Source organism: Rattus norvegicus, chromosome 5, assembly GCF_036323735.1.
Source record: "Rattus norvegicus strain BN/NHsdMcwi chromosome 5, GRCr8, whole genome shotgun sequence".
NCBI classification, from domain to species: domain Eukaryota; kingdom Metazoa; phylum Chordata; class Mammalia; order Rodentia; family Muridae; genus Rattus; species Rattus norvegicus.
Window position 1 is genome coordinate 134,479,029 of NC_086023.1, and position 23,939 is coordinate 134,502,967.

Below are 23,939 nucleotides of genomic sequence, written 5' to 3' on the forward strand. Positions count from 1 at the left end.
ATTATATAAATTAATATATGCTAATAAAAACATTTTAAACAGATTAATTCAGAGTAGCTCAGCTTCCAAGGTTAATGAGGTGTTTTCTGTGTTAGAGAACTGAGTGACCCACTAAGTCACTGAAGTGAGCGCTTCTGGTTTTCACGATCTCATGAATGGAGTGTTTGCCTTTAATCACACTTCATCTGTACCTCATGCTGGGATTCATGGGGATCATTTCATTAACAGTGATAGGTCTCGCTTTTAAAGGTTATATATAGAGCAAAGGCACGTGTACATTTTTGATGGGAATCATACTTGTAAATTCGAGGAACAGCCAAAGCTGGGAGCTAACCCACTCATGAGATGGAGCCCTAGCACAGAGTAAGAAATGTTTGAGCTGGCTCTGCCGCAGTGAACCTTGGCAAGCTGCCTGAAAATGGCTTTGAAGGGTTGGGTAGAAAGACCTGTCCCCTTCTGCCTGGTCCTCCTGCTTTACAAGAGTGTGTAATTTACTACAAAGCTGTAAAGATTAAAGGAGTCCTAGTTTTTAAAGCCCTTTTGAACTCGCTAAGCTAAGTAGGGGCTAAGAACTTTGGGTGATTTGATGAATAGTGTGCCTTGAAGGATTTTCAAGGCTTATTGTGAAAACTTAACCCGTCATACCCCTTGCTGTCTCTGCTCTCCCCTTTTTATTTTTATCCAGCAAAGAAAATCAGTAATAGTATCCATCTGTCCTCCTATTTCTTCCAACAGCATCAGACCAAGCCTGGATCCTGGGAGAAGTTACGTTGCCTTTTATACTGCAGTTTTAACATTTGTGAATAAAACATTTAGAAGCCTTTATTCCACTTTGTCTCCTTGTGCCCTTCCCCATTCTCTTCTCTTCTCCCACTCCTTTACCATTTGTGTTTAAAGTGGTTCAGAAACCCTTAAATAAACATGAGCAATTTGTTTAAGATGTATTAAGTGTCAGGGGTGGAGAGGTAAAGTGGATGCCACACAAACATGAAGACCCAAGTTCAGATCCCCAGCACCCACTGTGATCCAGACACAGTGGTATGAATCTGAAACCCATTTGTTCTGGGATTGAGCAGAGACAGGCTGGCGCGCACATGTGTCATTTAATTGATGTCATTTAAGTTTTAATGTCTCCTTTTAACCTTTTCTCCTATTTTTTTTCCCTCTAAGATGGGTAATAGGGCTGCCAGTCTGAAAAGAGAGTCTTCGATGACCAACAGAACTGATGCTGTAAAGGCCCAAAGCATAAAGGTAAGGAACAGGATACTTCTGTGAAGTAAAAGCAAAAGAATCAGCATCTATACATACAACCAGCCATCCCCTCTAAAAGGGGCACTTTGATCTCCTGTGACAAACTCCAAGACAGAACAATTAGTAGATTCAGGTATTGGTGAATAAATGAATATCACATCAGTCACATACCTTGTACTAAGTACTTCACGAGGAGCTGGATTGGCCACAGTGAATGAGACAGATATGTGACCCCTACTGTGGCAAGGCTGAAGACTGAACAGACAGTCATAAGTCTGATAAGTGCTACACTGGAAAAGCTAGGGTCTAATGAGAGCATTAAGAGTGATCAGGTTGGCGCTCCTAAGGAAACAACTATTAAACAGAGACAGTTATTGTCCTAGTTTGCTTTTGTTGCTATGATAAACACCCTGACCAGAAACAACATGGGGAGGTAGCTTATTACACTGCATGAGTTCCAGTCCATTATCAAGGGAAGCCAAAGCAGGAGCTTGAAGCAGAAACTGTGGAGGAAGAATGTCACACTGGCTTGTTTCCTCTGGCTTACTCAGCTCCTGTTCATGCATAACTCAGGTCCACCTACCTAGGGATATTGCTGCCTCAGGGAGCTGTGCTTGCCTATGTCAGTTAGCAATCAAGAAAAAGCCCATGTACAAAGCCACAAGCTGATGAAGGCAGTTCCTCAAGTGAGGTTCCCTCCACGCCTTGACACTAGTTTGTGTCAAGTTGACAAAAATTAATTAGCACAATTATTTAAACTGACAATACGGGACAGAGGCATAGAAATGGTGTCCATCTTAAAAATCATTTCACGTTTAAATTGTATTCTTTACACTTTCATAATCCTTTTAAGCCCTGCTGAGATAAAGGGAGAGCCAGGAAGATTGTGACAGAGTTAGTACAGTCATCTGAGATGCACACAGTGTTTGAGTTCAGAGGATAGGAAGGTCGTAGGCCAGGAACTTAGCTAAAGCCGTATTCTAGAAGTTTTTGATGTAAAGCTTTCTAATTTTACTTTTTGATCCTTATCAAATTTGTATTGATGCAGTATAAGGTGGGCTTTTATTGAGCTTTTAAATTGCTTTTGCACTTTTCTTAAACATCTTTTAGGAAATGACAAGAACATTTTTAAAACCAGATTTAAATGTTGAACACAAAAATGTAACAGATGGTTAATGTTAGAAAGTAGCAGTGATCTCAACAGTAATTCATATCTTAACAGTCATATCAGAACACAGGACCACACTTCTGCCTAAATCTCTGGCTTTCCTTTTAGATCCCTTGTGTTTTATAACTGTCATGCCAGTCATTCTCCTCATGTTACCTCATCAAAGCATCCCAACCAGATTCAATTTCTGCTGTCAGTGAGCATTTAGTATCCAGGTTTGTTCATGTGTTCATATTGGGTCTCCCTAAATAAACCCAGGAGCCACTATCTAGTAACTATTAGAATGTACCAAAGATAGAAAGGGGGCGTGTAAGCTCACTGACGGAGGAATAAAATGCACTGATGCTCCTAAACATAGGACCAGGCTGTACAGTAAACAGATGCCAACCACAGGAGAACCAGGCTGCTCTCTTCTGCTCCTTTACAATTAAGTCTGTTGTTGTATACACCATCCTAGATAAAGCTGAAAAGAAGGCCATGTGTGGATAGGGAAGGCATTAGACTCAAGTAACAGTTCGAATTAGAAATATTACAGCTCCTACTTTGTGTCTCTGACAGTCCTTGCCACCAGTTGGATCATTACAGTGGGGCATTGGGTGAATCAGGGGAATGAATACTTATTGTTTGATTGAGTTCTGCTGGGTTTTGTTTGGCTTTTTTTTTTTTTTTATGTTTTCCTTCGGATGACATGGTCACAAAGTGATAAGAAATATCCAAGGCAGTTTTTCAGTTAGTGTAAAATAGCTCCAGAAAACAGTGTGTGTTCCCCCCACCTCACCCGCGCCTCACCCCATCATTTCCGAAGCAGGTGCTATGCAGGCACCTGAGTAAGGGCACATTTTCTTTTCTGCTGACACATGCATGCCTTCCTCTATCAGTGGACTGTTCACAGTGAAACAGGTCATAGAAAATGTAATGTCCCCGTAACGGTCCAGCTTTAAACCCAGCTATACACTTATCAACACTGAGCCCCAAAGACAGCTCTAGTATTTGTTCATCTTTTCATTGACCTTAGAGGGGTCTGGGTGAAGGTCAACTTACATGCGATTGTGTTTTGGAAATACGGCAGAGGCTCCAGTGAGGTGTAAACACCACCTTAAACCTTATCTGATCTTTGTTTTGGGCAGAAAGAAGATAATTCAAATTCTCAGGTATCGGGGCTGCGAGAAAAACTGCAGCTGATCAGTGCTCTCACAAACAAACCCGAAAGCAACAGGCCTCCAGAGACCACAGATGAGGGTAAGCAGCTAGCCGACTTCTGAATATTTCACGCAGGCTTGGGCAGCCTGTCTCCCACACAGGGAGTAGGGCCGATGTCCGCCAGCACTGATGGAACGGAGTGAGTGATGCCTGAGCGCACCGAGCTGAGGCTGATGCACCTCGCTTTCATTTAGCAAAAGCCCATTTTGTACTTGATTTGTACTCTAGTCTATTAAGGGGAGAACGGGTAATGTTTAGCTGGAAATAGACTTCTCCATGCTGCCTGCATCCAATTATAGGCAAAAATGTTACTGTCATAGCTTATATTAAACCAGTCCTAAATGTTGTGTTTCTGTTACTGCGAGTGCATAAAATTTACTTAAATATTAGTTCTCCCCAAAGTCATTAACAGGTAATGATGGAATTCTTCAATTTGCAGGCCACTTGGCTTTAGGTAAGGACATACTAATCAATATTATTAGATGCATTAATTAACAGCTACTGATTTAGGACTATAACAAGTAACTGTGAGGCTATAACAAGATACTAGTGAATATTGGCTTTGACCTCCCTGGCTCAAGCATTCTTCAGCTTTGGAGATGTAGAATAGCTCCCCTCAGATTCTCTCCTGTGAGAAACAGAACTATGCTAAAGGTCTTCTAACACTGGCTGCATCTTACTGTATAGCATTCTCATGGAATCGTGGCCCATGCCCCAAGATCAGACTTAATTGCCTATTTCCCAAGAAGGCAAAAGACTTATCCAACTCAAGTCCTAGCATCTGTCTGAATCAGGGCTTCTATTCCTGCACACATCATGACCAAGAAGCAAGCTGGGGAGGAAAGGGTTTATTCAGCTGACACTGCCACATTGCTGTTCATCACCAAAGGAAGTCAGGATGGGAACTCACACAGGGCAGGAGTTTGGAGGCAGGAGCTGATGCAAAAGCCATGGAGGGTGCTGCTTACTGCCTTGCTTCCCCTGGCTTGCTCAGCCTGCTTTCTTATAGAACCCAAGACCACCAGTCCAAGGATAGCACTACCTACAATGTGCTAGGTCCTTCCCCCTTGATCACCAGTTGAGAAATGCCTCATAGCTGGGTCTCATGGAGGCATTTTCTCAAGGGAGGCTCCTTTCTCTGTGATAACTCCAGCTGGTGTCAAGTCAACACATAAAACCAGCCAGTTCAGCATCTAAGCATAAATGATAATCAAACAGGTAGAGCCTAAAGTGTGGCCAGTTTGGGTTTTTTTTTTGTATTTTGTTTTGTTTGTTTGTTTGTTTTTGAAATATTTGCAAGTTATCATTGAATTGCTATTCAAATCTAAATATAAAAATTCATTCATGTTTCATATATACATTATCCATATATATATGGCCTGGTGTTAATTTTATTTAGTATTTTTAGGTCACCTTTATTTGACTACGACCCATCACATGAAGTCATAGGTGGAATTTTCCTCTGAAAGATTTGATTTGGGGCATTTCAGATTAGGTCTACTCACGCTGTACCATGTTCTGCTTCAGACCTTAATGTAGTCCTGACCCCTTTCACTCGTCCACACCCCTTCAATCTGTACCTGAACAGTATACTGCTTCTTTAACTCTCAGCAATTTCTCTTAAATTAAATATACCTGCTATGGTACTAAAAGGTACCATACTAATTTAATTTGGTTTGGAGTTGATTGTAATAAAGGTGTATGTGTTTACTACAGAGCAAGTACAGAACTTCACATCAGATCCTTCAACATTGCCAAAATTCTCACAGTTTCTTGGAGACCAAACTGAGACCCAACTAAAACCTATCTCCCTGCCTGGGATTTCTAGCATCAAAGGTAATGTTATTGGTGGAAATGTTCAAAGTTGTAACTGTTAAAACTTGTTATTGTTTTTCTTGTTTAAAAATAAAAGCATATTGGGGCTGGAGAGATGGCTCAGTGGTTAAGAGCTCTGACTGCTCTTCCACAAGTCCTGAGTTCAATTCCCAGCAACCACATGGTGGCTCACAACCATCTGTAATGGGATCCGATGCCCTCTTCTGGTGTGTCTGAAGACAGCTACAGTGTATTCACATACATGAATTAAATCTTTTAAAGAAAAAGAGAGAGAGAGAGAGAGAGAGAGAGAGAGAGAGAGAGAGAGAGAGAACAAGCAAGCAAGCATGCATGCATATCTAATGAACTGGAGAGATGGCTTAGGTGGTTAAGACTTGAGTTCAGTCCCCAGAACCCATGTGAAAAAAGCCAGGTGTGGTAGTACACTCTTAAAATTCCAGCACTGGGAATATGGAGACAGGTGGATTCTTGGGTCTCAGTGTCCAGCAAGCCTAACCCACTTGTTGAATTCTAAGCTTAGTGAGAAACACTTTCTCAAAAACAAAAGGGTAAACAGAGGCTAGAGAGATAGCTCAGTGCCTAATAGCACTTACAGCCTAATGCCCTAAGGCCAGTCCACGGATCTAACATAAAAGCAGAGAGTTGAGTATGAAGTTGTCCTCTTACCTCAACATGTGACGTGTACACCCACACCCACACACATCATACACAAACATAATATCCATTTTAAAAGGTGAATAATACCTGTGGAGTGACACCTGAGATTACCCTCTGTCCTCCACATGCCTGCAAATACACAGGAACACACACACACACACACACACACACACCTACACACACACACACACACACACACACACACACACACACAATTTACATCTAACATTGTTGGGCCAGGTACAGAAAGCTGCCTAAGTCTAAACAGCAGGGAACTAGTTGAGACAGAATTCAAGTTAAGGCTGACTCCAGAGCTTCCATATTGTCTTTCTCTTAAATGTTGTTTAAGGTCTTCAGCCATTCGCTAAGTACCCTCCAGACCCCATGTCAGAGAATGGAATACACTATAAGGTACAGTCTCGGCCAGACACAGTGGCATATGTCTATAATCCCAGCTGAGGCACAAAGATAAAGAAATTGAGGCCAGCCTGTGCTATATATAGTGAGATCGTGTCTCCAAAAATGTCCCTTTCTTTCTATAAGGATAGGTTGTCTGATGCAGAGGACAAAAAAAGCACACACAATTCTTTTAGATCAGCAAAACAAGTCGAAGTTGACTGCCTGCAACAGGCCCTCTGGGATTCTGACAGTGAGCAGAGTAAATATTCACACAAAGACTGTAAGTTATACAACAGTGTTTGCCTTGTTCCCAGGAGTGTCTTCTACTCTCCATTGTGATGTTTAGGCTCCTGGTTGTCTCTTGCTATCTGGAAAGTCACCCAGGTCTGACCACATACCTTCTACTTGGTTCCTCACTTGGGTTCAGATGCCATTGTATGTTATCTCCCCAGTCTAGAGCAGGCGGGCGCTTCCCGATTGTGCTGTTTGGTTTGCTCCTGTTTAGCATATGCCACTCTGCTGAAATTCCCTAGGAAGAAACAGTTCAGCTTCCATGAGTAAAGTCTGTCCTGTTCACTCCCCAGCCTGCAGCAGGAGCCTCGTAGACACAATTGTGTAACTGAATGACTGGGCTGTGTATTCATCCTGCAGTTAACGCTGAACTGCACTGCCTTTCTCCTTGTCTGCGGTGGCTTTCTTTCTGTTCTGGAGGGGAAGGAGAATCACTGTATTTACTCTATTAACAAGAATTTCCATCTAGCGATTTGGTGTTGGGAAGAAGCACCCCATCTGCTCCCTGGCACAGGGCACTTCTGAGGTCTGTCCCAGCAGCTGCACTGCCAGGCCTGTGGCAGGCGGGAGGAGGGCTGTCAGGAATTTATAAGAATCCTCAATGGAGTGATCGTGCACAGAAACGGTTTTTCCTCCCTTCAGCACATTCATTCTTCCCAAGTACCAAACAACAAGAGTCAAAGTGTGATCGTGAATAAATGAAGAAAAATAATCAGGAGAGCTTTTAAAGAAACACAGACAGGAGGCCTTTGTTTCTTCGGTATTATAAATCTTTTCAGTGAGCATAAGAACTTAATCAAGTCCTTTTTATTTTTTATTTCTTCTATAATTCTTAACTGTGTGTGCACTCTCGAAGGCCAGAAGTGTCAGATCCTGCTGGAGCTGGAGCTGCAGGCAGTTGTGAGCTATCTGACAAGGAAGCTGGGGAACCGAACTCTGGTCCTCTGGGAGAGTAGTACAAACTCCTGACCACTGATCCATCTCTCTGAAACTCCTTTTGGATTTTTTTGGGTTTGTTGGTTAATTAGTGTTTGTTTAAAGTATTTTGGCTTTTTGCATTGGTTTGTTTTGAGACAACCTCATATAGCCAGGTTGACCTCAGTACTCTGTATACTTGAGGCTGGTCTTGAACTCTGGATTACAGGCATACACCACCACCCCTGGATCAAATCCTTTTTAAATGTTAAAGGCTTTTGTTGGAAACTTTCTAATGCCATTGACTAAAATAGTATCTTAGTTTTTTTTTTAATACAGATTAACAGGTGGCATTAACCACCAAAAGATAAATACACAGAGGCAGAGAGTCCTATGGTTCTTTTTTAATGGAAATACATTTATATTCTGTGTGACCATTTTAAACCATGTAATTGAGTGGGCCTTAGTATATTCTCACGGTTATACAGCCATCACCTTGTCTTAATTCCATAGCCTTTTCATTGCCCTAGAATGAAGCTTCATACTCATTTAACAGCCTCCTGAGGCTGGCCAGATGCCTCAGTGCTTGGCATCAAGCCTGACACCCTGAGCAGGAGCCACATGACAGAAGAAAACCCACTCCCATAAGTTCTCCTCTGATTTCCACATGCACCTTGCTCTGTAAACATGTACACATACAAAATAAATGAATAAATAAATTAACAAATAAATAAATGGGAGAAATTTTAATTGCTCTCCAGTTACCCCTACTGTCTCAATAAACTTATGTATTTGGGATGTTTCGTTTGTAGAAATGGAATCATACAATCTGTGGCCTTGTGTACACTTCTTTTATCATAGTGCTCTTTTCATATTGTGGCATCAAGTAACACTTCCTTTCTATGGCTGAGTAATAGTCCATTGTATGCTATACTCACACTTGGTTCATCCATCCATCAGTTGATGCATATTTGGGTTGTTTCCAGGTTTTTGTTTTTTTTTACAAATAATAACACTGCTATGAACATGAGGGCATAGATTTTTATAGAAATATATTTTTCTCTTGACCTAGTGCCTAGGAATAAAATTGCCAAGTCATACAATTCCTGAATGGCCAAACCGTTGTTCAGAATGTGACTTCCAGTTTACATTCTCGTTAGCCCTGTAAGGACTCATCCCTTTCCCCACATCATGATTGCTGCCTGATGGTGGCCATTCTGGTGATCATAAAGTAATCTGCAATCTTGACTCCTTATTTCTTTGATTTCTGAGATTATAGTATAATTATATCAACTCTCCCTTCCCATTCTTTCCTCCAAACCTTCCCATATGTGTCTCCTTGCTCTCTTTCATCTCCATGGTCTCTTTTTCATTGATTGGTATGTGTGTGTGTGTGTGTGTGTGTGTGTGTGTGTGTGTGTGTGTGTGTGTGTGTGTTTACATATAAATGCATATTCCTAACTATAACCTGCTCAATCTGTATAATGTTATTCATATGTTTTCAGGACTGACCATTTGTTATTAGATAACCAATTGGAGTGCTCTTTCCTGGAGAAACTATTTTTTCTACTTTCAGCATCTCAAAGTTGCCTATATATAGTTTTTTGTGTAGGGTTGAAGCTTCATGGGGTTTAGCCTGTCCACTTTGGTGTATCAATTGTTATTGTCCTTGTTCAGTTCATACTTAGACAGTCATGTAGGTATGACTTTTACAGTGTTATCTTCTGACATTCCTAAGGACGAAGTCTGAGTGCACCCCCTCCCCCCCAGTCCTCTGGCCCTTACAGTCTTTCCACCCTATCTTCTGTACCCCTGCCCCCCCCCGTCCTCTGGCTCTTACAGTCTTTCCACCCTATCTTCTGTACCCCGCCCCCCCGTCCTCTGGCCCTTACAGTCTTTCCACCCTATCTTCTGTACCCCCGCCCCCCCCCGTCCTCTGGCCCTTACAGTCTTTCCACCCTATCTTCTGTACCCCCTTTCCCCCGTCCTCTGGCCCTTACAGTCTTTCCACCCTATCTTCTGTACCCCCCTTCCCCCGTCCTCTGGCCCTTACAGTCTTTCCACCCTATCTTCTGTACCCCCTTTCCCCCGTCCTCTGGCCCTTACAGTCTTTCCACCCTATCTTCTGTACCCCCTTTCCCCCCGTCCTCTGGCCCTTACAGTCTTTCCACCCTATCTTCTATACCCCCGCCCCCCCCCCCCGTCCTCTGGCCCTTACAGTCTTTCCACCCTATCTTCTATACCCCCGCCCCCCCCCGTCCTCTGGCCCTTACAGTCTTTCCACCCTATCTTCTGTACCCCCTTCCCCCGTCCTCTGGCCCTTACAGTCTTTCCACCCTATCTTCTGCAGCGTTTCCTGAACCTTGGGTGTAGGAGCTCTTTTATAGATGCACCCATTGGAACTGGGCTCCATATCTCTGCATTTTGATTGGTTGTGGTTTTCTGTAATGGTTTCTGTCTGTTACACTTAGCCATAGATGTAAGGACAAATATTTTAAATGTTGTTAGGATTTAATCTGGTTGGTTCTCCTCCAAGATTCATGACTTCACTAGGCCTGGGTAGTTGGCTAAATTTCCAGTACTAGACACAATTTACCTCTTAATTTAAGTAGGTCTTAAGTCTGATTAGAGAGCTGATGGTTACTGCCAACATATGCATGGCACTACTGTACCCTTGGGTTATCATGCCATGCTGGCTGTCATTGTGTTTCACAAACACCATATCCGTGTAGCACTCTTGGTTGCAACCCTCCTTTGGAAGCTTTATTGGCCCCTCTGGTACCAAAAAACCTAGTCCTTAGAGCAGAGGCCTTCAGGTCAGTTCCAGCTCAGGGCCTCTGACTCTGTGTCTCAAGTGCATGGTGTCTTCACAATAGGAACTTCACTTTGCACTCTGGGAGGCAGCCAATGGCAGTGGTAGCTGTTTTGGAGAGTTTGGGGGAGCATCTTGAACAAACCTGATCAGACTTGTGTATTATAGGAAGGGTTGTTGTTTTTTTTTTTAGGCAAATAGTTAATAATATGATTCCTGTGACTTTTCAGACATCCTTACCTCTTCTGTGTTTATCTCACTCCCAAGTTCCTGACTCTTCCACTACTTAGTTTCTAGATCTAGACAGATAATGTTACATAGTAGAAGGATCCCCATATAGGTAATATGAAAATTTATAACCAACCATATTTAGTACACTTCAGTGCTCTTCAAAGTTGGTTGATTGCAGTGAGAATGTTGGCTTCTTTAAAAACACAGAAACATTATAAGAATTATAATATTATAAGAATTATAATATAAGAATTATAAGAATAGGTTTTTGTTTTCATTCCAGGTGTGGGATGTAGGGCTGCTTCAGACTGTCCACAGCAGCTGACTATGATTTGCCTCATATTCTAGCAGAGGCATAATTTTAACAACTACAGATAGTTTCTTTGATTATGTAACATTTGGAATTCTGGGGTCTCTTCAAAGGCTGTATAAATGCTAGGCCCCCAAGAGGCAGGCTGGGTTGTTGGTTATTGGTCACAGTTGGTCTCTGTTGAGTAGCCAGGCTCAAAGAGGAAACAAGAAAAAAAGAAAAACTAGGTGTCTTGACAGCAAAGATCAAACTTGTCCCAAGGATATCGACACCCCTAATCAACAGGAAGCAGTCTAAGGATAATGTTGCCCTCTCTCCTCTCTGTCCTCTTTTTCTCCCCTATCTACTATTAGGGGGTTGGAAGGGTGGAGGATAAAAAAGTAGCCACAAAGAAGCTAAAGACTGGTTACAGTTGATCGTTGTGTTTTATAATTGTCAGGACTGAGAATGTCACCTCCCATAGATTTGTAGTACAGAATAGTGAAAATATCCCTAGAACCATTTCAGAAATTGAAAACTAAGTTATCAATGGGTAGCAGTTTTGAAAAGTAAATGTTCTAACAGTGCAACCAAAAGATGCACTGATTTGATACAGGCTAAGAACAGTGGCAAGAAAATATTGAAAGTCTTTGTCTTCTACAAGCCATTATGTTTCTAAGAGAAGAGAAAACTTGGTATATACAGTAAAAGCACTGCAATTCACAGCACATAGTAGACGGAAATCCAAAGCAAAGTGCTTCAGGCAGCGTTTGGTGCATGCGGCATGAGGGCATATGCACTGCAAAGTATATGCTGTGTGTCAGCACGACTGTGTGCAGCACAGGCTAACACTTCCAGAACACCTCAGACTTGTTAAGCATATGATTCTTACTTAATGTTTGGTCACAAATGAAATCTTTTACTGTTGCCAAATATTGCCCCAACATGCAGGTATATAACTCCCATATGGGTTTGCATCTCACAGTGTAAGAAACTATGTATGCAATATAGTATTCCTCTCCTTCTTAAAGGATCAAAATTATCATTCTCAGTTTTTTCTCCTTATTTTGCATCTGTGTGTGTGTGTGTGTGTGTGTGTGTGAGTACGCACATGCGTGCGTGTGAGCATGTGTTGGGTGTATGTGTCTATATACATGTTTACAAGTATGGGTGTGGATTTTGTGCATGTTTACATGTGTGTGTACTTGTACACATGTATATGTTTGCACGCATATTTAGTGGTCCCACACTAATGTCAGGAATCATCCCCATTGCTAGTCCTGCCTTACCAAGTCAGTCTCCCAGTCAAGCCCAGTGCTTGCCGGTAGGGCTAGTCTCAGTAGCCAGCTTCCTCTAGGGATCCTGTCACCACTTTCTGAGGATAGAATTACAGAAAGGTCATCATGCCTTCCTGGCATTTGCATGTATTCTGGGGATCCAAACCTCACTCATGCATGATCACAAGCACTTTAACCACTGGGCCAGAGGGGGCTTGTTTTTGGAAGCTAAAAGAGGGCATCTGATTTCCTGGACCTGAAGTTGCAAGTGGCTAGGAGCCAAGCCCACCGTCCTAGAGGAGCAGCCTCTGATCACTGCGCCATCTCCCTGCCCTACCAGCAAGGTGAGAGAGTTGTTTTGCAGGGGAAGGATTTGAAATAAGGTCTCGCCATGTAGCCTGGCTGGTCTGAACTTAACTATATAGATGAGGCTACCCTCCAATCTACAGAGATCTGCTTGCCTCTCCACCCACTCCCAAATGCTGAGATTAAAGACCTTCAACACACCTAGCAAAGTAGCCTTTCTTTTAATGTTGTGAAGTCAGCTGAAGCTACTTTTAACCATATGCATAAACATACTACATGTCTGTTTTGTAATTCTCGTTTAACAGATCTTCAGGATTTATTCCACAAGACTGGTCAAGATGTGGATGGGATGCTGACCTACCAGGAAATCTGGAATTCCCTAGGTTCTGCCATGCCAAGACCAGAACACTTGAGAGCATTTGATTCCAATGGAGACGGGAGATACTCCTTCCTGGAGCTAAGAGTAGCTTTAGGTATCTAGTCCCATCAGACATAAATGATGGATGAAATGGATGTGCAGCCCGGACTACCTAAAATCTACTTACCTAAAAAGGAAAAAAAAAAACTCTTAACCAACTCATCAGTCCTCCAGCCCTTCATACTACTGTAGCAAACACATTGTCACCTTTTAACTTGTTTGAAAATGCTATTTAAAAAAATTATTTTTTTAAAAAAAATTTTACTTAAAATATGATGTTTGGAAATCTATGATTTCATGAAGCCAGTGAGATCTTGTAACTTAAAGTTGTCAGGAAAAAATAATAAAGCTCTCTTCTCTTTCCTGTTTTTGAGGGGAAGAGAATTTACCTTTTAAAGCTGGAAAGTGTGTGTGTATAGAGATAATAAGTCACTGTTTATATTTCATATGAATTTGCCTTAAATTAGCTGCACTTTATAGAGCCTCAGAATACGTCTTTTCTTTGAAAGAGGAGTCTTTTGTTTGTACATATGTAAAATGAAAGATTGTGCATATTGCATAGACAGAAGGTTGGCTTTGAACAGAATGAATGGATAACTTGTTATGAGTAGTTGACAGTCTGCTCTGGGTGGCAGCTGAAACTCTTCACATCTCCTTAAGGCAACCCTCAGATGCCTGGGCGCTACTATAGGGTTGAAGCTGGGACATCAGTTCAGGTATGGATGCTATGCAGAGGGTGCCAGTTCTGAGCTCAGGAACATCAGATTCCGGGCCATTGCTCCTATTCCTAACCTAAGAACCAGAGAAGTCTTACTGGGATATTCCTCATTTTTAATTATCTTTGAAGGTTTATGAGCATAAAGTTACTCAGTGGGAAATTGCTTTCCCATCAAGTAAGCGAGATTGTCTTCTCTACCCACCCACTCCAGACTACCTTAAAGTTGTGACTGCCTACCTTCTGCACCATGTCCAGTCTGGAATGGGAAGGCTCATGTCCTGGGTTGCTATGCCCAAGAGCTAGTTGCCCAGAGCACTAGAGAAAAGCTCTGAGTTTTGACTTGGGAAACAGTACCTTTAGGGATTTTACCTTTAGGATAACCAAGTACTTGCTCTATTTCTTGGCAGGTTGCCTAAAGCCAAAATGTAGTCAGATGAAACACGAAATCATATTCTTTCCTCATTGTTCCCTCAGAGGGAGCTATGGGCTTTCTGTCCAGAGGATGCCGCATGGAGCAGGAGCCTTCTGGTGATGGGGTCAGTTTTCCCAGGTCTAAAGGCAGGTGTCATGCTTCCCCTTTACATGCTTTGTGGGCAAGTCAGGAAAGGTCTGACTAGAAGGAACTCGCCTTTCACCAACATGTTGAGAACACTCAGTGTTCTTAGGGGTCTCGGGGCAACTCCAGTAGAAGACCTTACAGAACCACACATTGCTATAGCCAGTCAGGGAAACACTGGGGATGCTGTTGTGATAGTATAGATCACTCCTACCTAATTTTGTTCAAGTTGCCCTGTCAGCTGTGGATACACTCTGGTATCCTCAAACCTTTAAAGACATTTGTTTTTCCCTTCGCCTTGCTTTGCTTTGCTTTTTATGTTTTGTTTCTTTTTTATGATATTCAGTTTAGTGTTGTTTTTTTCTAGACGTATTAAAACTCAGCGAAGGCAAGATAAAGTTTTCCTGTGCGTGCGTCTTCTTAGCTCATGTTTCTTTCTCTCTAAATTTGTTGCCTTAATGTTTACCTTGCCCATTTATGCTGTCACCTTCTTAGAAAGGTTAAAAGTACAATTCAACATGATCCTGGCTCTTTAAGTAGCTCTTGTTCTTCTTGCTGCCTTCCGTACTCCCCCTCTTTTAATATATATATAATATCTCCTTACAGATTTTGTAACAACCAAATAAGGTCCTAGCAATAAATTGAATTATTCTGCTATATTTGTATATACTGTACCATAAATAGTATGTCTGTACCTGGAAGGTATTTTTTTTTGAGAACTGATTTATATGAAATACACTGAGGGTAATGAAGCTTGTCCTTTTTAGTTTCAAGTTCTTATTTGTAGGCAGATGTTTTCAAGACACCTTAACTCTTTGTGGTAGATGCTTTTCAGTGAGGAAACAGGATTTGTTTCTTGGTCTCTCTTCTGGTTTTTCCATGTCAAGTCTGTCTGCCAGCATCACCCCTGAGCCGCATGATGTCTCCTACCAAATTACCCAAAGGTAGCCATAACTGTTTTCTGACCTGTTATCCCTTCTATCCTGCTTGTGGCATTACCAGATCTGTGCAGAGGTGGGCATCCTATTCTTCTTTGCTAAGAATCGGACAGACTTACTGGCTTAGGAGCCCAAAACCTATCAGTCAGTGAAGACTGGGTCTTCATTTCTTTATTGTCTTAACTTGTGCATCCAGTGCCTTGTGTTAGCCAAGCTTCACCAGCCACAGATCACCTCTCAGAGACGAACTCCATAGTAGTGGTTGTGAGTTTGGCTTTGGATTTCAATACTTTGGCCTTATCAGTCAGTAGCTCAGAGTAGTTTCTTTAAGTGTTGCTCTTCGGCCCTTTGCTTTATTCTGTGCACCATCCAGCATAGTATGTACTGAAAGACCATCCACAAGCCAGCCATGGCAGTACATCCCTGTAACCCCGGCCCTTGGGAGACTGAGGCAGGAAAATAATGAGTCCAGTCTGGGCTACATAGTGAGATCTTGTCTCAAAAAAGTACCTGGCTTAAATATGACTGCAGTGACATTCAAGCGGGGAGCAGAGCAATGGATGCTTGGCACTTAAGAACGGGTCTAATGCAGAAGAGCTGAGGCAGACAGCTCACCTCTCAGCCAGCTCTTTTTCCTTCCATTGCAGTTTGCTCTCTACCGTTGCTGGACCCCATCAGCCCCCCTCCCTGGTCCCTGGTCACAGTTGAAGGTTTTGACTGTGATGGGCTCACACTCATGATGGCCTATTGAGTTGTTTTTAGTGACACCTTTTGCTTGCTCCACACCTCATTGGCCTGCTTACCAACCATCTAGATGTGGTCCCTTCTCTCATATTCAAGCCAGAACACATTTGGGTATTCCTGAGACTTTAGAGGGCGCGTATTGTTTGTTATATAAACCTAACCTACCTTGTTTTCTCATATTAAGAACTGTAAATCTACTTTATATTAATGGAACTATTTTGGTAATATATAAGCAATTTTGGTTCTGTTTAGAGAGCAGATTCAAGGTTTCCATGACTTCATTTGAGCTTTACTTATTTCCTTCAATATAGCCATTTTAATTTATCTAAATAAAACATCTCCTTTCTCTCACTGTGTCTGACTAAAATCTTCCCTGCTCCCCTGACAATTAAAGGGGGAAACCTGCCTTAATCTTTATTTTAGTGGACTGCTGCCTACTTGCTCTTGAAATTAAGGATGGAGCAAAACAGTATCAAGAATCTGCCTTAGATGGGTTGGGGATTTAGCTCAGTGGTAGAGAGCTTGCCTAGCAAGTGCAAGGCCCTGGGTTCGGTCCCCAGCTCCAAAAAAAAAAGGAAAAAAAAAAAAAGAATCTGCCTTAGAATTTTGTCCAGGAGGCTCCTAGACTAACAACAACAACCAAAGGCAAGAATTGTCGCTGCCACTGGTTGCCCACCAGACCCCTCTGTCAGACCTTTGCTGAAGACACCTCATCCTCCTGTTCACAGGACAGAAATCAAGCTGGAACTGGGCCGGGAGTTTCTTTCCTGATGGATAGCCCTCATAATGCACGAAGGTCTCTGCAGGCTGCTGGGGGAGAAAGGCTATTAATGGACATCTGCAGACCCTGTGTGCAATACTACTGGCCAGCCAGGCAGGATGTGCCGGCTGATACAACAGTAGCAGCTCTTACAGGGATAACTAACAGCTTCTGTTTGGATTTGAGGCCCACTCCACACCAGGGAATTCACAACTAATACCATATTCCCAATCAAAAGCCTGTGGCGAGGATGGTCCTAGGCCACACTCCAGAGACCCATAATCAGTCACAGTGAGGGTTGAATGTCCGTCCTAAATGAGGCATTTATGTATCCCCTCCAGGTCAAGAAGTAGAAGAAAGGGCAGACAACATAGGAGCTGCAGGAAGTCGGGGAGTGGTGTAGAATACTGACTGAGCTGGTGGGGCTCTTGAATTCTCAAACCCACGGTAGCAGTGACTACCTGCATAGGACTGGGCCTGCCAACAAACATCTTGTCGTGTCATGGAAGGAGCTCCTAGACTCCCCACCTCTCCCTGAGGACTTAAATGTATTAATGGGTGCTGTGGGAGGGAGAGTCATTTTGTAGCCACTGGTAAGCGACCCTAATGAAATTCAGTGTTTGATAGGTTTTTGGGTTTTGCTCTTTCTAAAAAAACAGGAATGCATTTCAATGTTTGACCTGAAGCAAAGCGTGCAGGACTCAGGCTTTAGGCATATTCAGGATAAGAGGAAGCAGAAGCTGAGGAATGAGCCTGCTCTGGTGTCCATTAGAATCTCCATCTAGGACCGTTTTATGTATGTGTTCAGATTCTATTTAAACAGCATGATTTTTAAAAAAATGTTCCATTGACTTAGGGGTGGAGGAAAGGGTTTAAAATCTATTGCTAGAGAGTTTGTATAAAAAGGACTGGGCTTGTCTATACACAAATTAACTGTTTATTTACCAAGTTCTGGGAATCCCCTTGTCTCTCCCTTCCTATGCATACACAAAGTCTGAGTGGCCCTTCCCCTCAGGGAGTTTATACATAAAGTTTACACCATTTACAAATATTGGTTTGGCTCATTTTCTTAGTGGAACGAGGTCTGGGAATACATAGTTAAATGGTAGAGCATTTGTCAAATGTGTAAAACTCTGTTCAATCCCCAGCACTAAGGGAGAAATTCCTATTTTGGCTGAGCCAGTCCTGCTAATCTTAAAACTGGGACCAAATAGGCAGTATTAATAAGAATAATTGTTCAAGAGGTATTAACTTTCCCATGTAATGGACCTTTACTTCTGAGGAGCCATATATATCTTTTTTTTGGGGGGGGGGGGTTCTTTTTTTCGGAGCTGGGGACTGAACCCAGGGCCTTGCGCTTCCTAGGCAAGCGCTCTACCACTGAGCTAAATCCCCAACCCCGAGCCATATATATCTTAAAGAACGATATAAATGATGCTGGAGAGGTGGCTTAGTGGTTAAGAGCACTGGTTGCTTTTCCTAGTGGACACAGGTTCAATTCCTAGCACTCACATAGAGGATCACAATTGTCTAACTCCAGTTCCAGGGGATCTGGTACCCTCTTCTGACTTCCATAGAGGATCACAATTGTCTAACTCCAGTTCCAGGGGATCTGGTACCCTCTTCTGACTTCCACAAGCACAGACATATGTGAGAGCAAAACATCCATACACAGAGAGAGAAAATGTAAAGACATAAGCAATAAAGCCAAGTATGGGGACACCAACCTGTAATACCAGCACTCCCAACACTGAGGCAGGAGCATCAGCAGTTTAAGGGCAGCCTGACATAAGTTCCAAGCCAGCCTGGACTAAAATAGTGAGCCCCCATATCAGAAGAGAAGATGGGAGAAAAGAAAAGACAGGATAAGATACAAACTGTAGGTATAACTCTAGACCAGTTTGCCAGTCAAGTTGATGAGACCCCTCACACGCTGATGCTTTTAGCCAAACTGTTCTAACAAGACAACTCTAAGTAAAGACACCATGGGGTATGGTAGAAATACTGGAAATTAGATGCCAGAAAAATGTGAACTGGAAAGCTAGTTGTGGAACAACGAAGGCATATGCCCTGGAAACCCAAGTCTGCATCTTAACAGGAGTATCAGAACTGCCATTTGGCATTGTTCTTGGGAACATTATAAATAAAGGACAAAGACAACCATCTAAGAATCAATACATGGCAAACAACAGTTCAACTATACCATACTGGCATTCGTTAGACCTGTGACATAGCCAGTGTGGGCCATTGTAGCTCTCAACGACTGTCCTCTTCTGTCATCTGCTTCCCTCCTGGTGAACAGCAGTGCCTGGAGACCTGGGTCAACCTGGCACTCATTCAGGCTAAATACTGGATGAAGAGATCTTGATTTCCAGCCACAAGTATTGGTTCAGTGTCTCCCAAATGCTAACCTCCAGTTCCCATATGCAGTGGTAAAACTCAGAACCAGATTCACTTATAAAGCACCACAGTCACATTGGCTGTGACAAAAGACATTGCCCTTCTAAGAGCAAATGAGACAGAGGAGAAACTTGGACTTTATTTTTTTTTTTTAAGTCTGTGGCTTTAAACCTCTCACCAGGTGGCTCTGACCTCCTTGTCAATAGCAACTCCTTGAGGTTATCTCTGTTTTCTACCAAAGGCAGCCTTTGGTGCTTGCAGCTTCCACCCTCAATAAGAGGGAACTACAGCTCTGAAGCAAAAGGCTTGGCATTAAAGCAGTTTGTTCCATGGGCTAGTGTTGGGAGGGAACGGAAATGAACATTCCTTTCAGGACTGTTGGCCAAAGGGTAGGAGACAGAGTGATTCAACATGGGAGGCAGGTGGCAGAGAGATAGGGCAAAGGGCACCTCCTGAAAGATGGGGAGTGGGAATGGGGAGTCAGTCCGAGGCTGTGGCATTGTTGAAGACAGGGGCTGCTTTGGAACCGCCAAAACATGTTGCAAGAGACCAGAGGCTTCACCTCCGGGACTGCTGTCTTGTAGAGCGTAGTTCCTGCCTTCCGAGATATCCAACTCCCACAAAGATTCTGGATTCTGAACTTCCGGCTCAGTCGTGGTGACAGCAGGGGGAGGGCCTGTGTTAATGACTACATTCATGCCATGGTAACGCCGCTTGTTTATCCAGTACAACAGTGGGCTGTAGGTGAATGTGGCAGCTCTCATCACTTCCACCCACTGCTGGGCACGTTCTTCTCTTTGCAAGTTCTTCTTCCAGTGCAGAAAGATTATGCAGCTTCCTATTAGCACAGAACACAGCCCCAGGAATCCAACACACAAGGAGATCCACACTAAGGCAGTGAGAGAGAGAGAGAGAAAGGCTGGCTGGCTGAAGTGTCTAATATATGGCTGTTTCTCAGCCCCCTTCTAGGCCTCTCCACTCGTCACTCTTCCTGTGCTCTCCTCCCCTCCTTCCTCATTCTCCAGCTCAACACTAGACTTCCAGGTTCCTTAAGGGATCATTTTAGCTATTTACAGAAAAGAAACACTAGGTCTAGAAGTGGTAGGGACTCAGCCTCCCAGAAGTCCTTAGTTTCTGGAAAAGATTATCATCTAATTGCTTAGCACTTCAAGCAGCCACCACTCCTCCTTCCGTGCAAAAGATTCCCCTTAGCTGTCCTCATGCCCAAAGGCACAGCATGTGAGGCAGGGACTAGAGGTGCTACACTTACTGCCAGAGAGGCTTGGGTCCTTTTGGGAATCCATAAAGGTCAGTCTTGGCCTCCAGCCTATCACTCTGGGGAGAGGAAATTCACACCTCTCCACCAATAGGAGTCCTCAGAAGGCCCAGGCCTCATTGTTCTCTAAAGGAAAGGTCATCAGGTTCTGTCCACCTGGCATTCCAGGGCAATGTTTGTGGAGTGATCCTGTTAATGGAAGGGAGGAGCCCACCTAGTGACATCTGGTAGACAACATCTACTGCTACAATCAAAGACTGGGGCACCAGGAGAGTTCTCTGCCCTCTTCTTCACAGTGAACCCAAAGAGCAGCCCCAGGGCAGGGCCTTGGCATTCTCAAGGAGCTAACCACGCGGTTGGTGATTATGGAAACACCACTGGGTACCTTCCCTGGTGTCGATTGGGACAGAGCACACAGAGAGCATTGGGCATGTCTTCCCTCAGCAAATCTTGGACCAAGCTGTCAGAAGAAAACCAGCTCAAGAGAGCCAAGTGGTCAGTGCCTCTTTGGGCTCCTACAATCTCTTTTATTTCTACTTTCCTTCCTTCTTTCAACAGGTCCTGGCAAGTGTTCTTGGGCCCTGCAGGAGCTCTCCTCTATCTGTTCCTGCATCCCACTCCTGGCTAACCTCCTTCCTTTATCCTACATACTCTATTCCCTTCTGACCAGGCCATCAGACCCCCTACACACACACTAATCACCTTGGGAATCTTGCTTATGGGGCTTTCTCCCTCTGAGGGCTTCTCTTGTTTTACCACTGAGTACTGCTAATCCCCCATATTTATCCAACTATCTATCTATCTATCTAACTGCCCTCCCCCCTCTCACACACACACAGAGCTCAGTCCTGCTGTGTAACAGTCATTTCAGTTCTCTTCCCAGAAGAGACTTGAAGCTATCTAGTCCAACTACGTTCAGATGTCTGAACCTTGTTGGTTCACTGGCAACCGATCCCTCAGGATTGATTGGAGCCAGAGTCTTGCCCATTACTAAGATCCACTTATGGGTAACTTAGTTAGAAAGCCCTTGGGTGTTATGTCTCAGTCAACTCTCAGGGAGGCACACCAACCAGTCCTAACTTGAAATCTTACCATTTAGTTTTTCCCCTTTTTATAAGTCTCTCATTGTGACTTGAGGCACTCTTGGTTTCTTTTGTATCTCTGTGACCCATATACCAGACGAATCAATGTTAAGAGGGAAGGTTTGATTTAGCTCCTGTTTCAGAGGGTCCCATAGTTGCTTAGTACCATGTGAGTGGGCAGGCCATTATGGCGATCAGGGCCAGAGCCTTCAAAGTCCTATCCTGTGTGACCTTCTTCTGCCCAACCTCTTCAGTTTCCACAGCCTCCTAAAATAATGCCATGAGCTGGGGACCAAGTGTTCAAAACATGAGCTTATTGAGAACATTTCAGATTCAAACCAGAGCAGGCACTATTTACAGAGTTCTTCCCAGAATGCCTTTCCCTCGGCTCCACCTTACTGCCCCCTGCTTTTCCTTTCCTTCAGCTGGTGCCTTCCACTCTCTCCTGGTCTCTAAGTCTTGGCATGCTCCAGGGCTCAGTCTTTAGCATTCTATCTCCATTCCCTTCTCAGTGGACTTCTCCACATTTATAACGTTAAAGAACACAAATAACGCTGATAATTCACAGCTTTCTACTTCCAGCCTGGAATATACCTCAGAACTTTAGATTCACATGCCCAACAGTCTGGCTGACATCTTTCCTTACCTACCTATTAAGTTATACTTAACTTTGGGCTTTAAGGTGGGACAAATTACTCACCCTTGGAGGTGTCCATATTTGTTCCACACACTCCAGGTTCCAGCAGTCAGAATGCTCCTTTGAAGAGTGGTCCTGTTACTCCTCTGCTTGAACTTCCTATCTCACTCAGATCCAAGGCAGTTCTTAACCATGACCTGAGCGATGTAGCCACTCAACTCTGGGTTGTCTCTACCTCTGTCCCCTTAGCCATGGGGATAAGCTCTTGTTATTTTACAGCACTATAATCACTTCCCATCTGCTCCTCCCCTTAGCTAGTCTGTCCCTGCAGGCATCCATACAAGTCATTCCCTCACCCCATTCTCTGATCTCTCTTTGCTTTTCTACATACAAGTGTTTTATCTGATTCCACTAAAATGTAAATCCCAAGGGTTTATGTAAACATGGTGCTTACATTAGCTACTTTGCTCTTGCTGTGATAAAAATACCACGAGTGAGACAATTTATAGATGGAGGCCTTGTTTTGTTTGTTTTTGTTTGGGGGGGTTGTTTTGTTTTGTAGGTGGTGGGGCACGAGGGCAGGTGGCTGGGTCAAGAAGCTGGGAGATCACATCCTCATCCAAATGCATGAAGCAGGATGCAGTGCCTGGAAGTGAGGTAAGTCTACAACTCTCAAAACTGACCCTTGTGATATACTCCCTCCCGAAAGGCTCCTCCTAAAGATTCACAGCTTCCCCAACAGGGGAGCAAGTGTTCAAATACCTGAGTCTAGAGTCTATGGGAGACATTTCTACCTCAAACCACCACAGATCTAAAGTTTTGGATAGTTATAACTTCTGTAAGAAGTAGAATGGGAAGGGTTGGGGATTTAGCTCAGTGGTAGAGCACTTGCCTAGCAAGCACAAGGCCCTGAGTTCAGTCCTCAGCTCCGGGGGAGGCAGGGAGTATAGGGTGAGATAACATGGAGGACAGAGTAAAATTAGACTATAAAGGGGGATGGGAGAGAGATGGCTCGGCAGGTTAAAAGCACTTGCCATGTGAGCCTGGTGACCTGAGTTAGATCCCTGGAAACTGGAAAGGAAGGAGAGAGCCTACATCACAAAATTGTCTTCTGACTGACACACGGGCTCACCACACTCCTATACAATTTTTTTTTAAAGATGGGGAGGTTCATCAAGAAGTTTCTCTGAGGTGCTGAGAGAACTGAGTTCCAGATGAGGAGGAAGCAATGCATGCCTGCCTGAGCAGAGGAAACAGCACATGGAAGAATCCTGAGCCCACTACAGACCAGGAAAGTCAGACTTCCATAATCTCCCTCTGCATTGTCCCAGCATCAAGAGTCTGATGTCTGAGTGCAGTATTGAACAGTTTGGAGTCTCTGTTCCTGCCTCAAAAGGGGTCCCTATCACCCAAGGCCCAGATAAGAACTTCCATGTGATTGCCCTTATATAAGGTCTGCTTTTGCTGGCAGCAGGTGAGATATCATTCATTGTTCCTAAGCTCAAGTCTGGTTCGGCAGGAGAACGTTTTGGTCGAGAAGGGAAAGCATTCTAAGAATAACAAAAGAGCCCGAATAAAGACTTGTCAAGGACAATTCCCTGTATTTCTGGGGAAAGTAGTCCAATTGAATGCCAGACTTCAGAGGCATTGCGTTTTTAAAAGGCTCAGCTCTTAGGTGGAACTTACTACTTTAATGGTTCGCAGCCGGCTTAGCTTCTCTGTCTGTAAAATGAGGTTAATATCTACTTCATAGGGTATGAGGCCAATGGAACCTTCTT

General features: G+C 43.5%; 2 protein-coding genes across 5 annotated transcripts in view; one reads left to right on the forward strand and one right to left on the reverse strand.

Moving 5' to 3' along the window:
* Positions 1 to 14,686, forward strand: part of Efcab14 (EF-hand calcium binding domain 14) — a 38,807-nt gene extending 24,121 nt beyond the window's left edge. The window contains exons 8-12 of one of the 3 annotated variants that reach the window (XM_039109592.2): positions 1,171 to 1,251; positions 3,547 to 3,658; positions 5,336 to 5,455; positions 12,938 to 13,105; positions 14,176 to 14,450. In XM_039109592.2, the coding sequence (XP_038965520.1) occupies positions 1,171 to 1,251; positions 3,547 to 3,658; positions 5,336 to 5,455; positions 12,938 to 13,105; positions 14,176 to 14,300 (606 nt within the window). In that variant the 3' untranslated portion in view covers positions 14,301 to 14,450. Of the gene's footprint in view, positions 1 to 1,170; positions 1,252 to 3,546; positions 3,659 to 4,058; positions 5,456 to 12,937 lie in introns of those variants that run through there. The other 2 variants (NM_001106677.2, XM_063287401.1) reach the window with 2 other exon arrangements.
* Positions 14,687 to 19,280: 4,594 nt separating this feature from the next.
* On the reverse strand, positions 19,281 to 23,324 carry Tex38 (testis expressed 38). Of its 2 annotated transcripts, none has more exons than XM_006238719.5 (2): positions 22,225 to 23,324; positions 19,281 to 20,055 (listed from the first exon to the last, which is right to left on the reverse strand). In XM_006238719.5, exons 1-2 carry the CDS (start codon positions 22,238 to 22,240, stop codon positions 19,451 to 19,453), a joined length of 621 nt encoding a protein of 206 aa, XP_006238781.1. In that variant the 5' UTR covers positions 22,241 to 23,324; the 3' UTR covers positions 19,281 to 19,450. The 2 variants fall into 2 exon arrangements, with proteins under 2 accessions (XP_006238781.1, NP_001103036.1); NM_001109566.1 differs by lacking the exon at positions 22,225 to 23,324 and adding an exon at positions 20,437 to 20,469 and having other exon boundaries at positions 19,284 to 20,055.
* Between the last annotated feature and the right edge of the window lie 615 nt (positions 23,325 to 23,939).